We start from the raw sequence: 15,507 nt of genomic DNA on the forward strand, positions 1-15,507 counted from the left end.
GCGGTGAGAGGCTTCACCAGAGACAGAGAGGGGAACGGAACAGGCAGATCCACGAAGTACACTGCTGAGGGGAGCAGCAGGTGGGTCAGGAGAGGTCTGCCACACCATGTGGTCACCTCCGGGGCAGGCGGGAATCGAACTCATGCGGAATCGGCTTTAGATTCTCAGTGCTGTGCTTTAACCCACTGCGCCACCAGGGAGGGCCTCAGGTTTTTTAATACATGTGTAGTTAGTTTAGTGAAGATTTAAAAGCAAGTAATATAAAACTTTTGCCCCTGTGATTGCAGTGTTACTGCTGGTTGAAGAGAGGTTCATAAATTCATGGTTATCTGAAAATTCACCAGTTTCTTTGTAAATATAAAGTCTATTAATCTTTGGAAGAGGCAGAAATAGAATAAAACTGTGCATACTTTCACTAGCTGTAATAAAAACATTTTTTCCCCCTAGTCATCCTAGCTAAAATTGAACAAAAGAAGTAGTTTCCTTACTATCTATTCCAGAGCACGATGGTGGAGCCTGACAGTCTGGATTCAAGTTGGAACTTCTGATTACCAACAGTAACCGTGGACCTCAATAACACCTGTGCTTGTGTTTTCTGACAGTGAAATGGGAAGAATAATAGTCCTAGGACTGCGGAGTGCAGTAGCTTTGTTCATTTTAGTCACCCTCAGAGGTTCAGCACTGCTGCTTCCTCCTTAAAGGCACTGCTCTTTTCTCTCAGCTTGCAACACCCTTCTTGGCTTTAGCTCTTTTCTTTTCCTACCTTTTATGCCATTTCATTTGCTTTCTTCACTTTTTTCTTCCTGATTTATAAGGGCTGGATGTTTGAGGGTCCTTTTCCATCTTTACTTTTTTCTTAGATAATCCAGTAGTTCCATAGCTTTAAGTCTTATCCATATTGCGATGAGTGGGTAAGTCACTATTCTGACCAGTTCTGCTCTGAGGTTTCATTCATATGTCAGATCACCTCCTAGATTTTGTCTCTTTAACATATGCCTATCTGACTCTCTGGATTGCTCTTCAAAATAACAAAACAGAGGCAACTTTTCCGCTCCCAATTCATCTCCATTTCAACTTACCTTAAATCCATGGCTTGCTTTAGATTCATTTCTTTCCTTCACCCCACATATGCAAGTCAGCAGCAAGTACTTACCTTCAGAATGTATTTTTGATCTATTTATTTCTGTCTTCTCTGTCACCATCCTCAGTGCAAACTATTATCAAGTCTTGCCAACATGTTCTCTTTCTGTTTGTTTTATATTAGAGTGATGTTTTTTAATGCAAAAGTCACATCACTCCCTATTTAAAATCCACTAGTGGCTTCCCTTCACAATTAAAATAGAAACTGAGTCTCCTTTTCATAACTTACACATCTGGGCTCAGCTGAGAAATTTGGACAATTATTATAAACTATAATATAGAGCACAAGCTTTTTCAATCTAATTTTTAATAATTGCCTCTCTCCCTTCCTGCGTGCCTAGAACAGTGTGTACACATAATGGGCACTTAATATTTGACAAATGACTAAACATCTTCAGACTTTAATGGCCCCTCACAGGCTTTCTTCTTCTCTCTTTCAGAGCACCGTAATGTAATTTAGTATTTTCTGCATTATATAGAAAGTCCAGCAAAGACTTCTGGAAAAAACTCTCTTTTCTTTTACCTACTGGCTTCCTACTTGTAATCTGCTTTCTCCCAACCTTGGTTTTATTCCTCAGATCTGAGGCTATGTTTAAATTACTAGGAGAGGATAGGTGAGTAAGTAGGACAAGAAATAATTAAGCTTAACAGGAGCCTTGAGAATAGTAGTAATAGCATTTTACTGTAGAAATCTTGGAATATATATACAGAAGTAGTAGGTATTATAATGAATCCTCATATCATCATTACCCACTTTCAACAGTTGTCAACTCATGGCCATTCTTTGAAAAATTAATATTTAATTTAGAAACTACCCCTGCTAGAGGGTCACCTAGTCTGTAGGCCTTTATCATAGTTATAGCATGCTCTCCGCATCATTACTATTTTGTAAATAAGCCGAGAAAAGGTTAGGGTGTTTTTAAGGATGTGTTAGGTTCTGAAATATCCTTTCTGGTTCACCTTTTGTGATAGCTGAAATGTTATTATTAATTCAACCATAAATTTGCAAACTGACTAAATCTGAGAAGGGAACTTTATGAAGTGATGAACAGTTGTTATATTTTAATGTAAATTGATTAATTAGAAACATGATTGACTGATAAGTAAACCTAGAGCAATCTTTGAGGGAAGGTATAAAGTCATAGGGACCCAGTGGGAATGGTCCTATGATATAAATACAAGAAAACTGTTCAAGTATCTGGAAGATGCCATTCTGCTACTTACCAATGCTGCCTGGGGTGGTGCTGGCCTTCGTGCCTATAACAAGTGATTCCATTCCACTTTAGTGTGCTCCTGTCATCTGTCATCTGGGTTGCCTTCAGCTGGCTGCAAAGACCTTGTGTGAAACTGCTCAGGAGATGCTTCCAGCTAACTCTGCTGCTTGTTTATTTTTAGGTATCTTGCAATATATTCAGAACTCTCCCTCCTAGTGACAGCAATGAATTTGATCCAGAAGAAGATGAACCTACCCTTGAGGCATCATGGCCACACTTACAGGTACTCTGAACAATCATTTATTGTAAAGGAAAGATCCATTAACTCACTAGCTGATTAGCATGGGAATTCCTTGAAGTTTTTTTTCACCAAGAAATCAATTTAGAGTAAGTTAATAGGAAGCTAAAGAGTGCTTTTTATGTTTCTTACTCTTGATAATTAGGATGCCAAAAGAATAAATTAATAAGTTTCACTGTAACGGTTTAGTGTGGGCCCACCCATGTTGCAGGTCCAGCTGGCAGTTCTTTTATTAGAGCTTCTATATGATCCTGTCTGCTGGAGCCTCGAACAAAAACAGGACTGTTTTCACATTAAGATGAGTTAAATGTGATTAGGTCACAGAGTACATATTTTATTTTCAGCAGTATGTAGCTGGGGGACTATGTATGCCTGTCTTTATAATAAGTGCAGATGTGTTTCTTTAGCGTAGAAGGGCAAGGACAAACTGCAGTAGCTATTTCACTGTGTTGTAAGGAGGAGCAACAGCTGAAAGCACGCGGGTATGAAGGCTAGTTTTTTCACTCGCACTGAGGAGCCCGTGTTTTGCAGCTATATTCACGTGCCAGGACAGATCAGCTCTGGCCCCACATCTTCCTAGCGCTAAGCCCGTCTGTGTTGTTTTGACTTACATTCCAGTCATTTCCATTTCTCTTCCCTGGCTGAGTTCTTTCAAGGCCAGTATTTCTCAAAGGATATACAAGGAGTTTTGAATATAATGAAACCCAAATTCCATTGAGGCCACCTTTCCATTGAGTCCAAATGTCCTCAGATGCTAGTCCTCAGAGAGCTGGCAAGGAGGAAATGGTAGAAGAGAAAGAATATAACCTCGTACATCTTCACCCTGAGGCAGAAACCCCTGAGTCCTTGTAGGAGTGTGCTCATAGTTACAAGTTGACTTTCTGGAGCAGTAAACGCAGCAGTAGGCCTAGGTCTATTCTAGGAGTTTACTTTATTCTCCACTTCAGAATTTTTGACATAAATCTGCAACTTTCCCTGTCCTGCTTTGGCAACTCAAGGTTGCTACAGTTACACATACATACACAGACTATTTCCCCTGCTTATGTGGGGAACTCTCAGGGCTCTTCTCAACTCTTACACAGGCATGTTATACATATGTCTTTCTGCTGCTAATGCCAAGATTGAGTAAATAAGATCCTGTAGTTGTAGTTGATTTACTATCTTAGATGTCTGATTTTTTTTTTTCTTGAAGGTGCCAGACATACTATCTGTGACCTGAGAAATTTGTAAAAATACTATTTGTGCTTTCCATGGTATACACCAGATTGTGACTGAAATAATAAAAAAAATTTACTTTTTTGAATGGGTGGACTTCTTATCCTGTTTTATTCTTAGTAGTCGGCACCCACTCATAGGTGTGCAACATTGTCTGAAAGAAATTTTTAAAACCCAAACAAGGCAATCTCTTCAGGAAAGTCCCATATTTCAGTGGTCAGAAGGACAGAGGGACTTTTGACAAAGCTTCAGCTTGTTTTGGCTACATCCCAAAGAAGCAGTATATCACTATTGTCATGTGCAAGAACTTAAGTACTCTTAAGTCATGGTTACCATAAATATAAATTTACCCTGAAGTACAATAAAATTTTACTCGATATTTCACTTAATCCTTCCTGAGGTTAATGACTCTATAAAATACAGGACCAAATTTATTTCTGAAGTTATTAATTAAGTTCTGTCACCAAAAATCTCTGGCTCACCCTGTGTCTTTCTGTAGGAACACTAGCCATTAGTTCATCTGAAACTGTAAAACCAAAGCAACAGTGAGAAATGATGATGAGACCTCTACCCTTTCGAATATAAAGTCATAAACTATTGTGAGAATGGGCTGTTTTCATCTGTGCTGACATCCTTCCTGTTCAAACTGTAATCCTCTTGTCCCTTCTTTTGCTCAGGGGGGAATAGAACTGATGCTGGATCAGGTAAAGGAAACCTACTTTTTAGATTCACAAATCAGCCTTCATTCATAGTAAAGGTCATGTCAGTAGGTATCCTGTTGCCATCAACTACCTGTGACTCTGTGGAAGTGTTTCTGTAGGCTCTGACGTGTGCCAAGAATCTTGTGTTTGCTCTGTATATTCTTACCTGACAGTTTAGTCGCCTTTCCATTCTCATTGATAGTGATGTTAATACATATTCACCAAAAACATTTAAGAAATATCTTTCTGATAGGTCTTCCAAGTCATAGTGTCTTATCAGTAAATTCAAAACTTCTTAATTGATCTATCAATTGATTTTTCTCACCAAAATATAGCACTTTCTTAGATTTTTCCACTTTTTCTTAATTCCTCTGTAAGCAGTGTGCTTCCTTTTACTTCTTACAAGAAAGCCCAGTGTTTATTGCCAAACACCTGACATTAGTAGTGGAGAATAACAAAGGCACATTGAGGTGAGGTTCTTGGGTATTCGGCTAGTCTCATGGCCAAGATAATTAATTATTCCTGTACATGTTTCCTTTAAATTTATGAACCCTCTAAAATTATAACAATTCATGGGTTTGGGGGAGGCTATTTAAAAATGGAAAAAGCATGAAATTGACAATTGTTTTGTTCATCTGTCAAAAGGTACTCTTTTTGTATCTTTTATATCCCGAGTACATAATTAATCCTTAATATTATTTTTTGAAATTGTGTCTATATTTCTAGTGTAGGGTTTTGCAGTACTTTTATTAAGTATTAATTAAGGAATTGTTTAAAATACTTATACTTGACCCTGAAAGCAGGAATCCTAATGTCTTTCCCCCATATTCCTTGGAGAATTCACTTATTGTGACCTTGAAAAGTAATTCATTCTCCCCAGTCCCAAGTTTTTCCCTTTAGAGACACAAGAGAGATTTTTGATTCCGAGATAAAATCTGTCTTTTATGTGTAGAAAATATTTGTACTCGTTAATAAATGTGTCTGAGGTGTTTCCACCAAACTGTTTTAAACCATAACTGCTTTCAAGGGACCAGAGCAGCGAGAACATTTTGCCAATCCCACTAGAAAGTCTTGCCAGGCTACAAGTCAGGCCTGAAAGATGAGAATCTCACCAATTTGTGAAAATCGAAAGAGAGATAGACCCCTCCTTTCTGATTACTTAGAGTAAGGCTAAAATTATATTTGTAATACTAAGAGTTGAAAGATTAATGTATTGAAAAAAAAATTTTTTTTTCCTATGAGGTATTAGGACTTAGGCATTATGACTAGAATATGTTCAGCTTGACAGTGTTCAGATGATTGGGAAGGAAGTTCTTCTGCTTTCATAGAGTTTCAAGCAGAAAAGAAAAACATAGTTTTGTAAAGAAATAAAATCATTGGCACTGATAGTTGTGAAAGCAACATCAAAAAGAAATTGCTGTTGCCTTAGTATAATTCAGGGCAGTTGCACCAAACTGGTCTGGTGATCCTCTTCTTCGGTGCCTCACACTTGTAATATTTTTAAAAAGCCAATTTACTTAAAAATGTTCTTGGCGAAGTGGCATAATTATTAATTTTTATTAAGTCTTACCTTTGAGGATACATTCAAAGAAACTCTTGAGAGGAAATGGGAGAGGTGTATGTCAGGTCCATCTGCTGCGTACTGATGTGTAAAGCTGGTTGTGGGGCAACACAACTCACACTTGTGTGTTTTTAGCTGCACCCTACTTGCCGTTTTTTCCATGAAATGTCATATTTCTGTTTTTCATGAATTATCATTTGACAGCAAACTATGGTTATTATGACTTGGACAATTGGGGATATTTTCTCTAAGATAAATAATGAAAGCAGTTATTGCCACTGATAAAATTTAGAACAAAATTCAAAATTATAATTTTGGAAACCTTGTTTTTGTCTTTTACCTGTCACTTTGAACTTTATTGCTTCCTAGGACTTACAGGCTTTTTTCTTTTTTTTTTTTTAAATAAAATTGGAACTATTAAGGAATGTGATTGTTGTAATGCTATGCAATAAAGTATATCAACATTTGAGAAATCTACACAAAATAGTAAATTACAGCTTTTTTAGTTGCCTGTGTGATGTTAGGGAAGCAGGAAATGACTAAAGATCCATTCAGAGTGCAAAACAGATGATTAGAATTTAGTACAAAAAATTCATTGATATGGTTTCAGATTCTACATTGAAGCTCATCTTTAAAAAATGGCTGTTGTGTTTTGATGTAGTATCAAAGAGTTATGTGAAAAGACTGCAAAAATACTCTCCTTTTTTTCATACTACTACATCTGCATGAGGCTAGATTTTCTTCATATATTTTCAAACAACACAGCACAATAGATTGAATGCAGGAGATAATAATCTTTTAACATGCTCCTATAGAGACTTGCAAAATTTAAAAATAATAACCCCTTCTCAATAGTTTTTTTTGAAAATAGTACAAAAATGTTATTTTACATGAGTTATATTTTATTGTTTAAAATGAACTAATAAATACATATTATAAATTTTTATTTCTAATTATATATATATATGCATGTATATATCATACAAACAAAAGCTTTTTTGGGTTCTTCAATAATTTTGTTCAAAGAAGTGAGACTAAAACACTTGGGACTGTTGTTTTAGGCAACAGTGACAGTGTTGATATGTTACCTGTATTGTTGTATTGAGTTTTAGGCATTATCCCCATTATACAGAAGAGGAAACAGTGTTTTAAGGAAATTAACTTTTCTCTGGTTAGTAATGAACAGAGTTAAATTTCACAACTTATTCTGCTACTGCTCTGTTGTATGTTACACCAGGACCTACTATGCTTTAGCAGATTATCATGCACAAAGCATAAACAATGACTCCTCTAGTGTTTTCTCGTTATTTGGAGTTGACTCTGCAGATATATCATCACCTATTGCGCAGAGGAGTATAAATTGCCATAGACTGCCTGAAAGAAAATTTGGCAAGCAGCATTCATTGAGAATCCTCAGTATATGGATATCTTTTGATCTAACAGTTTCAGTTTTAGAACTAATAATTCAGCAAGTGTACATTTGTGCTTGCTATATGATATATATTGTGGCATAATTTGATAGAGAAGCAATTTAGAAATTGCTTAAATGTCCATGCATAGATTATTTAGAGTAATTAAAACTATTAGAATTATTGATTATAAATTACATATGGACTACTTGTAGCTACTAAGTTATGGCTCAGGTGCAATATTCTTCACATGGTGAAAATATACTTCTAGTATATTTATATGGTGTAGAGGTTTAGAGAAAAGTTGTGGGGGGCTTCTGTATTAAAATAATAACAGTGATCATCTCTGAATGGTGAGATTATAGGGTATATTTTATTTGCTTTGGCTGAATTTTCTAATTAAAAAAAATACTGTAAGCTACAAGAAAGTCTAGCAAAACTAGTTAATTGTTATTAAATCCCAGTTTTCCAAGCCCTGTCAGTTTTAGTGTTTTTTATGGTTTTTGACAGTATTCTCAATGAATTGTAATTTGAATAATATGGTTTTTTGCAGCTTGTATATGAATTTTTCATACGATTTTTGGAAAGCCAAGAATTCCAGCCCAGCATTGCCAAAAAATACATAGATCAGAAATTTGTATTACAGGTAAGCAAATTCATGTGGTTGCATGTATTTGTTATTCAGTTACTAACACTGTATCTCACTTTCCCTTGATGTTTGTTAAAAAAAAAATCTTATGACAGTCACATAATATAATAAGTGTATGTTTGAGTGACTGTGTGTGTGTGTGTGTGTGTGTGTGTGAGAGAGAGAGAGAGAGAGAGAGAGAGAGAATGAGGAGGGGAGGGAGGGAGGCTGGCTTCTACAAGAGAACTTTGGCTACTCTTCTTCTTCCTTCAGTTATTGCCAGACTTTTCCCCCAAGAGAAATATATTTTGATGTGAAATTTTCTAAATGTCTGATTTTCAGATTTCTAGCAAAATTTCTAAAATCTTATTCAGGAGAAGCTAAGCCCATCTGCCTTTTGCATCTAGCCTCCCAGCTGTCAGTATGAAGTCTCTGCTGTAGAATGAATTCTTCGTTTTATTATCTGTCTCGTTTGTCAGTTTTTGAAATCTCCAGTGTGTGTCCATTTGCCCTCAGGGTGACAGCTACAGCTGAACACAGTGGCCAGAGCCTGGCCTGTTCTGTGTAGCTTTAAGTTAGTGTCTCCTCCCCTTTCCCTGCATGTTAGGTTCCTTAAAGGGGACATCTCAGCTCTTCTTGTTCCAGATGACACTGCCAACTTGCGTTAAGCTTGTGCTCTTTCCTGCAATCTAATTTAGTTTTATGTATATTGTTGTATAAAGCCACATTTTTCTTGTTTTTGTTCATTTTGTAGTTTGCTTTTTTTCTTTAAATCTAGGTGTAGGATCTGACACATTTTCCATTCCTCCCCAGTCTTTTGGAGTCTTTCTGGATCTTGATTCTATCATCTACTTACCTCTGTAACTTTCATCTGTCTTTCACCTGTGACTTTTTTGAATATACTAGCTACTGGCCTTTCTAAGGCATTGATTAATACTGTTCAGCTAGCCAGGAGGAAGGCTAGGTGCCTGTGGCGTACCATTAGCAACAGTTTCGCTTTTTAATTTAGCACAGATTCACTAGTCAGCAGTATTTGAAGTATGTTCTTAGATTGTTAGAAATTTACTCGAGTCGAGTGTCTCTACCTTTGTTGTATTGTAAAATTTATACTTTCTGTTTTCAACCCTTGCCTCATTTTTAACAACAATTGCCTTCTTGGCCATCCCTCTGTTGGGTCTGTTGATGACCTCAGCCTTCATACCAGGGCTCATCCTAGTTCCTAACTTAGTCATGAAAGGGATGGGCAGAATCAATAGCACTATTTAATGGTACTTGAACATAATCATATGAGTAACCAGTATATTAACTGAGGGATATGCCCTGAGTGCCTGTTACCTGCCATTTTCCAGAATATCCTGTTGGTTTATGTTGGTAATCTATAAAATTGGCCTTTCGTCTCTTCCCATTGCTGAAGACTTACCTAGAATCCCAGCATCTTCAGGAGAGTGTCATTAGTTCCCTGCCTGCTTCTCCAGAATTCCCTGCTTGGGAACCTGCTGGGAGTGGGTGGGCCTTTTGGAGCTGAAGCATTATTGTTGCTGAGGCTCCACCCTGTTATATCCTTCCCCTGCCTCCACCCACCCTCTACCCTCCATCTAGTTGTTTCATCACTTTCCCCTGCTTGTTTCTCTGTCCCCCAGAGTCCAGTGGCGCCATGTGGTGCTGGTGTGTTTTGTACCTGAGCCTGGCTCAGTTCTCTTGTGACTTGGGAGCCATCATACTTTTCCCTTTTGCAAATTAAGATGACATTTACCTTGTTCCTTTTCTTTGTGCAGATTTCTCACACTCTGGATTCTCACAGATCTCAAAATGAGTTTGCGGAATCTCAGAATAATTTTTTTTACTCAGAAAATCATGGTTTATTGTAGTGGCAAGATTTCAGCTTAGTTTCAGCAATGGCTAACTTTATTCTTTACAGTCTATTCTCACTCCCTATTCAGTAAAGACAAAGCAAGAATTGAGCCACTTTAATATGATGTAGTAGAAGGAAAGAAAGTTCTGAATTTGAATTCTGATTTCCTCATATCTGCTAAGCCTTCTTTGAAGCTGATTTATGCTTACAGAACTAGGGTACAGGCCAGAGGTGCGGTGGGTTAGAGGATTCACCAGAGACAGAGTGGGGAGCAGAACAGGCAGATGTACTGCCTGCTGAGGGGAGCAGCAGGCAGGTCTGCCGTGCCCTGTGGGTCAGCTTCCTGGCAGGGGATCAAACTCATGCTGCAGTGGCTTCAGAGAGCTTCATAATGTGGTGCTTTAACCTGTTGCGCCACCAGGGAGTGTGACTCAAAGGTGTTGGATGAATGTCAGAGCTCCGTCACCAGTTGTGTGTCACCATACTATACCCACCACCAAGGCACCCACAGTTTCTACCATGATCCTTTGGGCCTCCACCATTCTTTGCTCTCTGCCCTCTCCCTCCCTAGGTAGCTCAATTCTACAGTCAGATTTCTAAGGTTTGTTATTGGTTTTGACTGACCCTTTATTTCTTTACATTCCACATATAACTGAAACCATACGTTATTTGTCTAGCACTTTCTGAATTATTTTACCCAGCATTATCCTTTCCATTCCCATCCTTGTTGTCACAAATGGCAGGAGTTCATCTTTTTTTTTTTTTTCAACAGCTAAATAATTTTCCATTAGTTAATATATCACATCTTAATCAACTTATCTGTTATGGGTACTGGGGGTGTTTCCATAACTGGACTTTTGTCAGTAGTTCTGAAGTCATCAGTGAAGTGCCTTTATTCCTTTAAATTAGTTCCTTTTAACATTCTTCAAAGAGGTACCTAGTCATATCAGATAGATGCCTATATTTGACCATGTGATAGCTCTATTTTTAATATTTTGGGAAACTACACTTTTTTATAGGGACTGGATCAGTCTGCAGGTGTGGGAGGGCTCCTTTTTCTCCACATGTACATCAGTGCTTGTTTCTGGTCTCATTGATAATGGCCCATTCTTCTTCTTCTTCTTTTTTTTTTTTTTTAATAAATAATATAATAGTTTGTTTTTACATCAGTTTGTGCATTTTTCCCTCTCAGTTGTAATCCTCGTGGGCTTCCCATCACCACATCACCCGTGTGCCATCACCATAGTCCAGTGCATTTCCCTCCCCTCACTGTTTTTGATTCCATTCTCCCTCTACCCCCATAAAATGTCTCTGGTATATAGCTGTTCATTATTATTATTATTTTCTCAAATATGGCCCATTCTTATAGATGTGACATGCTATTTCCTTGTGGTTTTGATCTGTGTTTCCCTGATGATCAGTGATGATGAACATTTGTTCATATGCCTGGTGTGCAGAGTATTTATTTGGGGAGATCTGAACAGAATGGGCCCAATAGGTGCGTTGTCCCATGGGGTCAAGCTCCTTCAGCATAGAGGCCCAGTCTCCCCGTGCACTGAGGTAATACTGGAGAAACATGACCAGCCTGAAGCCAGAAGTTCCAGTTCTGTCTGCCAAGAGAGTACATTTAAGCCCTAGCTCTTTGACCTACATGCACTATGATTTCCAGCAAGTTTGTACACTTGCTGCCTATGCTTGAGTGTCTTCATTCATGAAATGGGGCTAATAGGATAAGTAAAATAGGTTACACCCTGAATCTGACAGCTGTTAAATCTGCTTATTTCAGTTGGCACTATGGATGCAAAGGTAGGATCCCTGCCTTAAACTGGTACTGAAAATTTGGGCAGATTATTGATTATTCAAGACCTCAGTGTTTTCTTACATACTTGCACATATTTTAATTGATTAAACTCCTCTGAGGAGATCTCATAGTATTCTGTCAGTTTAAAGTTTGACGAGGCATTTATATTCTGACAGTGTAGTGTAGACGTACAAGAATACTGAGTGCATCATAGTTAGTAATTACTAGGAAATTGGAAACAAGTTAAAAGTTCCTCAGTAGTAAGTTGGAACACTGTGATTTTGTTTTGTTTCTTTATCCTGAGTCTCTTACTTTAGAGAACAGGAATGTTTGTATACACCCTAAAAACTTTGGAAGGATATACACCAACTTGTTAATTGTTTTCATAGATGTGATTTTATGTGATGATCTTCATTTTCTAATTTTTATATTTCTTTTTTTCATTAAAGTAATATGTTATGGTCAGTAAAGTAACACAACTATTTCTATTATAAGTACATAATCATTTCTTACCTTGAGTTTTTCATAAGCTTTAGCTGGTTGTATATTCATTAGCTTTCCTAGAACATTCCACTTATTTCTTCCTTTGATCACGTGTGTATGTCCATTTAAAATTGAAGCTTGATGGATAGTTTCCTGTGTTGCCTGTAGAACCTTTTGCAGTAGCTCCCATTTTTCTTCATTATCAGGGAGCAGGATAGGTTAGTGGTTGCATCTGTGCTCTGGCTTGACTTCTTGCTCTGCCACTTTTTAGTTTGTGACCTTGGGCAAATTACATCACTACTCTATGCCTCAGTTTTCTCATCTGGAAAATAGATGCAGTATATTCATACTATTGTAGTAGTTACATTGTAAGATTTGTGGAAATTTAATTAGTGAATACACACAAAAACACGTATGACAGTTCTCGACACATAGTGTTATGCTGCTCCAGTCACTATTTTTATTAAGATCAGTTCTTGTTTTGACATCTGGTTTTTCAAGTAGCCTCTGACCATGATGTCCACCTTGTGTTATTCTCAGGTGTCTTACCTAGTGTGGTGGGATTTTTTGAATTCAACTTTTACCATTCTAAAAAGCAAGAACTGTTTGGACTCTACGGATGTGGCTTTTCTCTGGCCTTTGAGACTTTTTAAAGATGTTAAATGTGGTTTCTCTTGTCTCCAGATTCTCATCTGTTTACTTCACCAACTGATTTCTTCCAGTGCTGGAAGTGAATGTTTACTATGGTCTGGAGCATGAAAACCAGAATAGCACACTCAGATTATCATGGAGGCCACGAAGGGGTACATAACGAAGAGGTCAGGGCATGAACAAAAAGGATAGAGACAGTTACAGTGAGCTTGGTCCTGGCTCCATTTCTGCCTTGTTAGCTGCTGACTGGTAGGCAACTCAGTCAGCTGTCTCTGGGTCTTCTGGTTTTTCAAAGAGAAGCAGGACATCCAGATTTTTAATGGGCTAGTAAGACAGCCTGTGACTTGCCCTTTTGAAGGGCTTACAGTTTAAAAATGACATGCCTGGCTTGCTTAAATTTCATTGTAATGCCTATTAAATCAAGATTTACATAGTCCCTAGCATTTCTTAGGCACTTAAGTATATACACAGGAAAACTAGCAGTTTTATAGTTGATTACATAGTGCACTTTTGTGTATGGTGATGTTGAGTGTCAACTTAGGTAAGTTGGTAACTGTTTTCTGTAGCTTTGAGCACGTAGTAGGTTCACCTAGGCTTATGGAACAGTGTTGTCTTTCCCCAGTAAAGATAGTTTTCATCTATATTAGGAGGTTGGGAAAACAGATTCTTTATGATCTCGTCGCTCTTCCCCATTTAGTCCAAAAATGAATTGCCAAAACTTGAGCTATTTCATTGGGTGAATTATTGTAGCAAGAGTGTAACAGTATATTTATAAAGACTGCTTTCAGCCACTCTGTAAATCTGAAAAGCCGTCAGTGGTTGCTAAGAGACATACTATTCAAGTATTCCCATAAACATATGTACTGCAGGAGATTGCTATTTAGTAATTTGTACTTTACATTTGCAGTTATATTTAGCTGAAAGGTGACTTAATTATCATGGAAATTACGCAAGTCAGTCAGCTTGTCCTCAAAAGTGACCTTTTGTTATGTTTTTAAAAGCTCAAGACAAATTGGACATGACATACACCAGCCCATTACATTTGAAGTTTGAAACTGAAATAAATTCCATGAGGCCTTGAATCTCAGCTCTAATACAAAGAACTGTTTCTCAAACAGTTCCTTGAATATGTCAAAATGTTTACCTTTTTCTCTGCATTTTTTAATTTGCTTTTTGCTATAGCAAATACAACTTGAAAGAATTCATTTCTACCAGGAATTTTATCAGATAACTATCAGTAATTAATAGTAAGTAATCTCTTTCCATTTTGTCCATCCTGTCACTGGAAAACCTTGAAAACAAGCTCTACTGCTCTAGCTGTAGCTTCCAGGGCAGGCCAACCTCATAGGCTCCAATGGCCCTGGGCTCAGAGGGCCTTGAACTTGATTTAACACTTTGCTGTTACTATCTAGAATTCTTAATGATTTTTGAACAAGTAACACTGCATTTTCATTTTGCATGGGGCCCCACAAATTCTGTAGCCTGTCTCTGGCTGCTCCCCACTATGAAAGCACCATATGTAGCACAATTGGCTCTATTTGAAATGCTGATCAAATTGGTGACTTGAAGGTTTAAATCACATAATTTTCTTGAATCAGTTAGAATGAATGCTTGAGGGAGAAAGAAAAGAATGGACTTCTCTAGTTTGTGGACAGAATGCCTGAAATCAGGAAGAAAATAAAAAGCATGTGTCCTGGCAAAGCTTCTCATATGTGTATGACTTACGCCTTGGAAAATTTCTGCACTGAATTTCCAGTGGGGGTCATGAAGTCAGAATTGCTAGAAGCTTATGATATTCAACTTTCTGATCTCTTGTGCCATGGTGCTTTTGTCAGTGGTTGCTGCAGGTGAGTCATTTCATATAGTGGCCCCCCGAGTTGTTCTGAGTCACTGCTGACTGCTCTTGGCTGGTGCTTGATTCTGTGTGCGTTATGAGTTGATGGTATTAGGAAGTGATCATTTTTTGAGGTAGTAGGTCTAGAGTTAAAAACAAAGTGAAGGTTATGGAGATCTGACTTTAGTGTACATGAAAACAAAATTTGGATGAAAACATGTAAAGTACTAATTCCATTGATTTTTTTTTTTTTAACCTGAAGATTCCTGGTGTTCTTTAAAATCATTTTTTGAATAGAATAGGATAGGGCAGTTGTTTATTCTAAAAGAGTAATTGAATTGAAATTTTTGTTTCAAAGCTTAATATTTAAGAATCTTTTAATTAAACATTATTCTCTACTTCAAATCTGTTTATATGGTTTATAACGAAAATTAGCAATCCCTGTTTCATCTTCCCCCAACCCAGTCACATTTCCTAGAGGTAAAGTCTTCTTGCTGTTTCTTTTATTTCTCTCCATTTTTCTAAAATAACACCTTTGTATTTCTAGCATTTACTTTTAAATTTGATTTTTTTCTATTTCTACTAGAAAACATTATCTCCCACCTCTACAACTTTCTGATGCAGTCATAAAATTTATTTAAGACAGAGTATAGTATAGTATAGTATAGTATAGTATAGTATAGTATAGTATAGTATAGTATAGTATAGTATAGTATAGTA

The 15,507-nt window shown here is 37.2% G+C and overlaps 1 protein-coding gene across 2 annotated transcripts in view; it reads left to right on the forward strand.

The window, feature by feature from the left end:
- The window catches only part of PPP2R5E (protein phosphatase 2, regulatory subunit B', epsilon isoform), a 133,245-nt gene that overhangs the window by 94,157 nt on the left and 23,581 nt on the right, over positions 1 to 15,507 (forward strand). For both annotated transcript variants that reach the window (XM_004681797.2, XM_004681798.2), the window contains exons 4-5: positions 2,536 to 2,637; positions 8,092 to 8,184. In XM_004681797.2, the coding sequence (XP_004681854.1) occupies positions 2,536 to 2,637; positions 8,092 to 8,184 (195 nt within the window). The remainder of the gene's footprint in view (positions 1 to 2,535; positions 2,638 to 8,091; positions 8,185 to 15,507) is intronic.

The sequence above is a fragment of the Condylura cristata genome, unplaced genomic scaffold, assembly GCF_000260355.1.
Source record: "Condylura cristata isolate star-nosed mole 26May11 unplaced genomic scaffold, ConCri1.0 scaffold00013, whole genome shotgun sequence".
Classification (NCBI taxonomy): domain Eukaryota; kingdom Metazoa; phylum Chordata; class Mammalia; order Eulipotyphla; family Talpidae; genus Condylura; species Condylura cristata.